General features: G+C 48.1%; 1 protein-coding gene across 4 annotated transcripts in view; it reads left to right on the forward strand.

Annotated features, from left to right (window-relative positions):
* Nucleotides 1-9,915, forward strand: part of LOC131139957 (neuronal PAS domain-containing protein 3-like) — a 146,340-nt gene extending 136,425 nt beyond the window's left edge. For 3 of the 4 annotated variants that reach the window (XM_058089932.1, XM_058089929.1, XM_058089931.1), the window contains exons 7-12: nt 11-129; nt 236-429; nt 2,491-2,597; nt 4,023-4,170; nt 4,261-4,376; nt 6,484-9,915. In XM_058089932.1, the coding sequence (XP_057945915.1) occupies nt 11-129; nt 236-429; nt 2,491-2,597; nt 4,023-4,170; nt 4,261-4,376; nt 6,484-7,988 (2,189 nt within the window). In that variant the 3' untranslated portion in view covers nt 7,989-9,915. The remainder of the gene's footprint in view (nt 1-10; nt 130-235; nt 430-2,490; nt 2,598-4,022; nt 4,171-4,260; nt 4,377-6,483) is intronic. The other variant, XM_058089930.1, reaches the window with a different exon arrangement.
* Nucleotides 9,916-10,382: the final 467 nt, after the last annotated feature.

The following is a 10,382-nucleotide window of genomic DNA, read 5'->3' on the forward strand; positions in this document are numbered from 1 at the left end:
TCCGTTCCAGTAGAGTCCAGCAGTCCCAACGTTCTGTCTCCCGACAACTGCCTGGAACGTTCCTTCTTCATCCGCATGAAGTCGACGCTCACCAAGCGAGGCGTGCACATCAAGTCGTCGGGATACAAGGTGACGCGTGTTTTTCCCTCGACTGGTTTTCCTTCAGACCCGCCTTCGGTCGTACGCTTCCCAGCGCTTCCATCCGCGCCTGCTGAGGACTTTGTTTGGTCTGCAGGTGATCCACGTGACGGGGCGTCTGCGGATCCGTATGGCGTTGACGCACAGCCGGGCGGTGCCCAATCAGATCATGGGCATGGTGGTGGTGGCTCACGCCCTGCCCCCGCCCACCCTCAACGAGGTTCGCATCGACTGTCACATGTTCGTCACCCGCGTCAACATGGACCTCAAGATCGTCTACTGCGAGAACAGGTGAGTACAGGTAGTTATTGCTGTTTCTTTGCCGTTAGCATGCTAACGCTACGATCCATGCGGTTAAGCTAACGTTAGCGCTCCAAACGGATGTTTGAGGGAATCGACGGCGAAGATTCCACCGTAGCGTTAGCATTCAGAGCGTGCCGCAGTCGTCTTGCATGTCACACATTTTTATTCATGAGCCGATGGCGTGGCGTAAGCCGGCCGCGAGTCTCTGATGGATCTATCTCCTCGCCGCCGTCCAGATAAAACAGATAGGCATCTCACTCAGGAGTTAAGCGGCTGACCGCGGAGATTCCTATCAGGCTCGCAGAGAGCACAAAGAAATAAAAAGCGTGATGTTTTCTGATCAAATGTATGGACGCCAGCAGCCCGTGACGAGCGCCGCCTCCATCGCAGCCAGGAAACGTGTTGTCGGGGGCAACGCGCCGTGCTCTTATCTTCCTGCCAGACGTTGGACCACGCCGCCTGGCCTTCGTTACTGATGCGCCAACCGTGACCAACACTTGTGGCGTACTACTACTACTACTACTAGTACTACAACTAGTAGTAGTACGACATAGGAATTGTTGTGTTTAATGTAGTATACTGTAATGCATTAGTAGTGTGTAACATAGTAGTAGCGGCGTGTAATGTTGCAGTAGTAGCATTTAATCTCGTAGTAGTAGTGTGTAAAGTAGTATTAGTAACGTGGTTGTTGCAGTATGTTACAGTAGTGTATAATGTACTAGTAGTATGTAAAGTAGTAGTATTAGTTCTATCATAGTAGTAGCATTGTATTATGTTACAATCGTAGGGTATAATGTACTAATAGTATGTTCAGTAGTATTATCATAGTGTAATGTCATGAGTAATTATGAGTAATTATAATGTAATTAGTATTGTTTATGATAGCTGTAGCAGTGTATTATGTTGTAATAGTAGTGTATAATGTATTAGTACTATGTAAAGTAGTATTATTAGCGTGTAATGTAGTATTACGAGCGTATTGGCAGAGTAGTGTGTTGTAATAGTAGTGTATAATATATGAGTAGTACGTTAAGTAGTATTATTGGTGCGTAATGTAGCACTAGTAGTGTGTTGTATCAGTGTATTATGTTGTAGTAGTAGTGTGTAATATATGAGTACTATGTAAAGTAGTATTTTTAGTGTGTAATGTAGTACTAGTAGTGTGTACCATTGTTGTAGCAGCGTGTTATGCTGTAGTAGTCGTGTATAATGTATAAGTACTATGTAAAATGGTATTTTAAGTGTGTAATGTAGTATTAGTAGTGTGTACCATAGTTGTAGCAGCGTGTTATGCTGTAGTAGTAGTGTATAATGTATGAGTACTATGTAGAATTGTTATTTTTAGTGTGTAATGTAGTATTAATAGTGTGTACCATAGTTGTAGCAGCATATTATGTTGTAATAGTAGTGTATAATGTATGAGTACTATGGAAAATGGTATTTTTAGTGTGTAATGTAATATTAATAGTGTGTACCATAGTTTTATCGGTGTATTATGTTGTAATCGTAGTGTATAATGTATGAGTACTATGTAAAATAGTATTTTTAGTGTGTAATGTACTATTAGTAGTGTGTACCATAGTTTTATCAGCATATTATGTTGTAATAGTAGTGTATAATGTATGAGTACTATGTAAAATAGTATTTTTAGTGTGTAATGTAGTATTAATAGTGTGTACCATAGTGTTGTATCAGTGTATTATGTTGTAATAGTAGTGTACAATGTATGAGTACTATGTAAAATAGTATTTTTAGTGTTTAATGTAGTATTAGTAGTGTGTACCATAGTTTTATCAGCATATTATGTTGTAATAGTAGTGTATAATGTATGAGTACTATGTAAAATAGTATTTTTAGTGTGTAATGTAGTATTAGTAGTATGTACCATAGTTGTAGCAGCGTGTTATGCTGTAGTAGATGTGTATAACGTAGTCGTACCACAGCAGTAGCCGCGTGTAAGGTAATACTATTATTGTATAACACAGCGGTAGTACTACGATAGTGTTGCATGTACTATTGTCGTGTAATGTAGTATTGATGACGTTGCAGGATCAGCGATTACATGGACTTGACGCCGGTGGACATCGTAGGGAAACGCTGCTACCATTTCATCCATGCGGAGGACGTGGAGGGAATCAGACAATGTCACGTGGACTGTAAGTACTTTGCTGCCGTCTGATTGGACGGTCAACATGACACGCCTCTAAATGACTTTACTAATGTTTTAAAAACATACACACAACAATGAGCATCAGGCTTTTAGCTAGCATTTGTCAAAAAGCAGGAGAAGAACGTTGGAGCAGCAAAGAGGACATTTGGACAAAAGACACCAAAGACAAACATGTCGGGAGAGGATGGGCGAGCGAGAGGGAGAGAGAGAGAGAGAGAGCGAGAAGCCTGGAGGCGTTTTAGCTGAGCTCGTCTCCCTGGACCCACACCTCCTCTAATCAACACACACACCGGCCTGTCATGTACGTGCACGCACCTGTGCAACGTGCACACAGGTGAAACATGTCCGTGTTGCAAAGTCACTTCAATGTCACACATAAAAGTTGGAGAAGTCCACTTCCTGGTGTTGCCACGCCTGCGTCACACACAGCGAGCGACCTGACCGTAGCGTCCCCGATGAGCGCCAGATGACCACGCAGGTCAAAGGTGACGGAGGTGCAGACCGGGCGTCTTGGAGGCGGGACAGGAAGTGGTCAGCAGGAGAAAGCTAGCATGGCGCCTGAAAGGGAATAGCGAGTCTTTGATGTGCTGGTGCCTCGGGCTAGCTCGCAGCGCCTCTTCTTCTCTCTCGACGGCCTTCATTAGCCGCCATCACGCCGCCAGCCTGCTAATGGACGACACACACACACACACACACACAGGAAACGCCGCCACGTAAACAAACCCTCTATAGTGAAGTTGTCACTATGCTAGCTTCAACACGTGTGTGTTGCATTCAGCGGCATAGAAACAAAACAAGGTCACTGTCAAGGTGACAAGATGTCATCGAAGTTAATTTCCTGCCCGCTCTCTCTCTCTCTCTCGCTCGCTCTCTACTGAGCGTGTGCAAGCCACGCCGCCACAGTGCAGTCAATTCCGGCGGCCTTAAACAATGCTATTACTTTCTAATAGCTTTTAATTAGCCGCCTTCGTTTTCTATAAATCAGCCCACTTTGTGTCTTTGCGGCCGCCGTGCCAGGAAGCGCCATTAAGCGGCGGCGGCGAGGGACGTTTGAGTTTGGCGGCGCTCGCTTCTCGGCGGCGACTCTCTGATTAATGCCGGTACATATTGCCCCGGATAACCATTTAGCGCTTCATTTGGCTGCCTTTATTGCTAGCACGCCGTCAGGGGGCGGAGCTGCCGCATGGGGGGGTGGGGGGGTTGTTACGCAGGTTGGGGATGCTAGGGTTTGGTGGGGTTGAGCGGAAGAGTCAGAGCGCCATCTTGTGGTGGGAAGACATTCATTGCAGCCCTCCCAAGAAGACGTGTCACATGATGTTTTAAGACCCTTCAACCAGGAAGTGATGACAACGTTACAATTCAGTGTGTGTTTGTGTTTGTGTGTGTGTGTTTGTGTGTGTGTGTGCGTCAGTGATGAACAAGGGTCAGTGCGTGACCAAGTACTACCGCTGGATCCAGAGGAACGCCGGCTACATCTGGATCCAGTCCAGCGCCACCATCGCCGTCAACGCCAAAAACGCCAGCGAGAAGAATGTGGTCTGGGTCAACTACGTGCTCAGGTCACATGACAAAAGATTACATGGATACTTGTGATTATTAAATTTATTACGACTGAAAGAGTAAACCGTAATGTTTTTGCGTCTTTGCAGTAATCCAGAGTACAAGGACACGCCCATCGATATCGGTCAGCTGCCAAACCTTCCCGAGAAGGCCTCGGAGTCCTCGGAATCTTCGGACTCTGACTGCGAGTCCAAAGAAAACTCGGGTAAGTCCGAGGCAACGACGCCAAGGTGACTTCCTGTCTGCGTGAAGAACATGACACGGCCCAGCAGGTTGCCATGACAACTTGAACAAGGCTGCAGTTAGAATGAGGCGAGGAGGCGGGGCTTTGCCATATGGACCACTGTGTGTGTGTGTGTGTGTGTGTGTGTGTGTGTGTGTGTGTGTGTGTGTGTGTGTGTGTGTGTGTGTGTGTGTGTAAGCGGTGTTCAAGTCCACCATATGGAAACGTTGGAACACTCGTGTCAGCACACTTCACTAAGTACACTGTGTCCACTGTGCACTTAGTTCCTGAGTGTGTGACTTTTGACAGTATCCCAAAATCCATGACTGTCATTCCACGCTTAGAGGAAATGTCTATGTTCTTCCTTCTCCCTTTCTTTCTTCTTCTTCTGGCTCTCAAGCGGGCGTCCTCATCTTTCCCGTGTCCGTTCCCTTATCTTCTCTGCTTTGCTTCTCATGGTTCATTTTGTCCTGTCAAAGCCTCCATTGGTCTTCAAAGCTAAATGAGTGGAGGGTCATGTGGCTGGACGTTCCTCTTCCCGTTGAGGACATTGGAATCATCTGCCTCTTCATGAGCAGGACAGGAGGACAGAAGCTTCTTATTCTTTTTCCTTCATCTTTGGTTTCCTTCGGAAGTACCGAATTTTGTTGCACTTCTCAGTAGCCACGTTTACATGAGGAGTTTTTCCTCTTTCCCAATGGAATCTTTACAAATGGAATCTTTCCGAAAACAATGGTATCCATGGAAAGGAATATTCCAATCTCTTGTGCCGCTATAATCAACCAGAATAGTCAATGAGGCATGCCCAGTAAAACGTAAACATCAACATCACATGATACCCACTTCCTCTGGTTTTTCTTTCACTTGTTGGAATAACTCCGTATTCCCAGTTTTTCCTTCGTCCAGTCTTGAAATTTAGTTTGGATCAAAAACAAACTTCCCACAGCCGATTCCAGTGCCGATTGCTGGCCTCCATTTTTAAAACCGAAGAACGTCTGGATCTGCGTGTTACGTCATATCTGAGCATGCTCTGAAAGAACGCACCCGGGATCTCCAACTTTCCGTTTGAGCGGGTACAAGATACCTCAATCGGATTGGGGAAAGGAATATTCCACCCCCGGGAATCCCATTATATGGTCATTTGGATTGGCATTGGAATATTTGGGTCCATGTATACGTGGCTATTGGAATATTTGGGTCCATGTATACGTGGCTATTGGAATATTTGGAATATTTGGGTCCATGTATACGTGGCTATTGGAATATTTGGGTCCATGTATACGTGGCTATTGGAATATTTGGGTCCATGTATACGTGGATATTGGAATATTTGGAATATTTGGGTCCATGTATACGTGGCTATTGGAATATTTGGGTCCATGTATACGTGGCTATTGGAATATTTGGGTCCATGTATACGTGGATATTGGAATATTTGGGTCCATGTATACGTGGATATTGGAATATTTGGGTCCATGTATACGTGGCTATTGGAATATTTGGATCCATGTATACGTGGCTATTGGAATATTTGGGTCCATGTATACGTGGCTATTGGAATATTTGGGTCCATGTATACGTGGCTATTGGAATATTTGGGTCCATGTATACGTGGCTATTGGAATATTTGGAATATTTGGGTCCATGTATACGTGGCTATTGGAATATTTGGAATATTTGGGTCCATGTATACGTGGCTATTGGAATATTTGGAATATTTGGGTCCATGTATACGTGGCTATTGGAATATTTGGGTCCATGTATATATGTGGATATTGGAATATTTGGGTCCATGTATACGTGGCTATTGGAATATTTGGGTCCATGTATATATGTGGATATTGGAATATTTGGGTCCATGTATACGTGGCTATTGGAATATTTGGGTCCATGTATACGTGGCTAGTGCGAATGCACTCAAAAGACTAAGTGCAAGTACGCTAAGTATGCTAAGTACGCAAGTGCACCAATTGAGTGTTTGTTGAACAACATGGCGGCCGGGTGTTCCATGTGTCAATCACGTCATCATGAATGAATGCCTGATCTCGGTCACCGTGGTGACATCCGTTATGTGTTTTTGTCTCCGCAGACACGGAGAAGTTGGAGGGGAAGCCCAGCCAATCAGAACGCAGCGAGGACCCGGAGGCGGAGAGAAGGTGCCAGCAGCACTCCGGCCAATCCCAGTGCTCATCTGAGCAGGAAGTGAAGCGCCAGGAGGAGAGGGACACTTCCAGCAACCCCGGGAGCCCCGACAGCGACGACAGTCCGGAACCTTCCGACATGGAGGGGGAGGAGCACGAGGAGGACGAGGGGGGGGGAGCCAAACTGGGTAAGCTAGCGAGTTTGAGCGCCTTGGCGGGGCTGGCGAATGTGGGCGGGCTTCAAATCAAAGTGGAACATTACGGCGAAGCGGAGGACATGAATCTTCATCACTCCCAGTCATCGTCCTCAGAGGAGGAAGACGATGACGAGGAGGATGAGGAGGAGGATGAAGACGGCGCCACGAACAAAGTCCACAAGCGGAGGAAGAGGCGGAAAGTTCAGAAGTGGGACCGAACACGCAGCAGGAAGTTGCGTCTGTCCTCGGCCACACCCAGCCCCGTCGCCATGGGAGACGGCGCGCCATTGGCGGACCCCTCCCAGGACCCCTCCCACCTGCTCTCTCCCGCCGCCGACTCCCCCGGCAGCGCCGTGTCTTCGGTGCTGAAGATTAAGACGGAAATGTCCGAGCCCATCAACTTCGACAACGACAGCAGCATCTGGAACTTCCCGCCCAACCGGGAGATCTCCCGGAACGAATCCCCGTACAGCATGACCGCCAAGCCCGCCCCGCCGGGACCACACAAGACCTTCCCCTCGCCGCCGGGGGGCTCCCTCGCCGTGGCCATCCCCGACGCCGTCCTCACCCCTCCTGGCACTGAGGGCGGCGCGGGAGGAGGAGCGAGGAAGCCTTCTTTCAATGGAAGCTCCGCCCCTTCTTCCGCTTCCAGTCTAGCGCCGCCCTCCAGCGCGTCCTCCGCCGACCCCCTGTCGCCCCCTCTGTCGGCGTCTCCTCGGGACAAGCAGCAAGCGACGCCCACCTCCTCCTCCTCGTCCTCGTCCTCGCTGCTTTACTCGGGCGACGTGGAGGCGCTGCAGCGTTTGCAGGCCGGGAACGTCGTGCTCCCGCTTGTCCACCGCGTCACCGCCTCGCTGGCGTCCACCAGCGGCACGTCGTCGCGCGTCTACACCGCCGGGACCATCCGCTACGCGCCGGCCGACGTCACACTGGCCATGGCGCCGGGAAACCTCCTTCCCAACACGTCCGTCAACTTTGTGGACAGTCCCAGCTTCGGCCTGGACCCCAAGACCCCCATGGAGATGCTCTACCACCACGTCCACCGGCTGAACATGTCCGCCGCCGCCGCAGCCGCCACCGGGCCCTTCGCCGGCTCCCCGGGCGCCGCCGGCGGCACCGGCGCCCTGTCAGCTCAGATGCCCGCCGCCGCTAACGTCTTCACCACGGCCGAAGGACTTTTCTCCACGCTGCCGTTTCCTGTCTACAGCAACGGCATCCACGCCGCGCAGGGCGGCGCCGAGCGGAAGGAGGACTAACGCAAGCGCTGGGAGACCGCCTTACTGTGTTTTCGGACTCCACTGTGAGGGTCGGCGAAATGTTCTGTAGCACTTTGAACTTTTTCTAACCTCGCTTCTTTTTCCCGCCGTCGGTTTACGTGAAGACTTCCTGCGGCCGCAGAGACGTCGCCGCCAGACGCCGGCCAGGAGAATCTTTCAAAAAAAAAGTTTATCAAGAAACTTAAAAAAAAAAAAAAAAGCTACTAGCGAATGTCGAACTCCTTCATGCCTCATCGTCCCGCCGTCCATCTCGGAGTTTACATGACGACACACTCGTGGTGCTAGCGACTGTGAGGGGGCGCGTCCACGACAAGATGGCGTCCGTGGGAGGCTAATGAGCTAGCGCGGCTACGTTGACAAATGAATGTCAAAGACTCGGACTGTCTTCTTCCCGCTTCCCGAGCCGGACTCCTCGTCGCCATCCCGGAGGAAGTCAGTCCGCCCTCTTCACGCTTCCATCCCATTGGCGGACTCCAGTCCCGAACCAGGACGAGCGCTCAAAGGCGGCTGTCCTTCTTGCCAAAAAAAAAAAAAAAAAAAAAGAAAACACAAAAATGTGCACTGTGAATCTGCGTCATTTGTATTTTTTGACAAAACAATAATTTTGCAGATGGTAAAAGTCGTGTTTGGTGTCGCCACTTCCTGTGTGTGTTGACTATATGCAGTCGTTACCGTCGCTACGTGTCCCGTGTCTTCTCTGTGCTCTGTGTGGGGGGAGGCCGGAGGCGGGGCTTCCGGACTGGGGGCGGGACCTGTGTGAGCGAACCCCCTCCTGCTGTGCCGCTGGCCCTGCGTCCGCCATCGCTCTCTGCCGTCGTCGTGAATCAGTGGAGGTTTGTCGTGCAGGAAGTTACAAAAAAAAAAAAAAGAAAACATTTGTAGAGTTCTTCTTCTTTGGTTTTACTTCTACTCCGCTTTGCTTTGTCGTGTTGCTAACAGCTGCCTTCCGCTAACCAGCTCAAAGCTCAGCGCCGCCAAGCATGCTGGGAGTGCTTTTCCAGCATGCTTTGCAGGTCCCCGTGTGTGCATTGGGTGTATTTCAGTGGTTCCCGCCAAAATAAAGCAAGTTGAAGCAGGAATTTTGAAGCTTTCTAAAGAAATGAAAAGAACAAAAAAACATTTCGCAATATAAATCTATTTTTGTAGCTGTTTTGGAAAAGTAACGTTTCACGTGCCCGCGTCTTTTGTTTGAAACTAGTCTGTCTTTTCAAAATAAAAGTCCGAATCTAATTAATTCTTGGTTGAATATGACAAACACAAAAAGTCACATGCTAGCTAGCTAGCGTAACGATTGGCGCCTGGTTTTGTCCATTAGCCTTTTCTAGCGTTAGCATTAGCAACCAGGAAATACACCCACATGTAGCGAGAAGCTTTGTGTGTTTTTTTTCCGTGTAAAAAGTCAACTTTGAAGGACTCGAATCACAGCTGCCGTCCGTCGTGTTCATTGATGATGATCATTTAACTGTGAACAAACTGTGTCTGTGTTCTTTCTTGTACAATTATTACAGGTTCTTTTATGAGAATCAATGTTAACAGTGTTATTAAAGTCTAAATACAGCAAATGAAAAGAGTCAAAAAGAGAAAACTATGGTACATTTCTATTTTTTTCCTCCTAGAAGAGGAGAAACACACGACGCTAACTGATGCTAACTTTGAGTGCCTGCCTTCTGTTTGGTTATTTTGACTGTTTTTTGGTTGTTGTTTTTTTTTTTCCAGAAGACATTCTTGAGTTGTTTTATCATAAAAATGCTGCAATCCTGAACGTGTACAAAGGTCATTTTTATAACGGTTGTTCTTTTCTACGTTGACTAAGTTGTCATCCCGTCACAAGAAGACGCAAGCTGTCTTTCTGTAACATCTTACAGCTGCCATGTTCATAATAAAACTATTCTCTTCACATTCTTAACCGCCTCTTTGTCCTTTTCGTTACTCGGCGACACTTTTTTTTTTATACACAGGCGGAGTTTAATTGGGGCTGGCGATGATGTCATCGTGGCCGCCAGCCGCTGATTGGCGGTGACGGACTAAAAAACCAACGATATGGAGAGTGTTTAATATCTATCTCCACTTTGGCCTCCAGTCACTCTTTTCTTTTATTATCTTCCTCGTCTTCTTCCCTTGTCCTCCTCCTCGCCCGGTGCGGTAATAAGACGGTAGAGGTCAGCAAGCAGACCACTTTAAATATTTCACTCCATTTTAAATGAGATCACATGAATGATAGATCACACGCAACCAACCTGAACCTCCAGCTCACCTCCTCCTCCGGGCTCCTCCTTCACGCTCGTCCGTCAAATGCTCGCTTTGTGTACTTGCGTCAGTGCGCTTCAATAAGTATACTGGATCCGATGCGTACTTAGTTCCTGGCTGCATGAA

This window comes from Doryrhamphus excisus, chromosome 13 (genome assembly GCF_030265055.1).
Source record: "Doryrhamphus excisus isolate RoL2022-K1 chromosome 13, RoL_Dexc_1.0, whole genome shotgun sequence".
Classification (NCBI taxonomy): Eukaryota; Metazoa; Chordata; class Actinopteri; order Syngnathiformes; family Syngnathidae; genus Doryrhamphus; species Doryrhamphus excisus.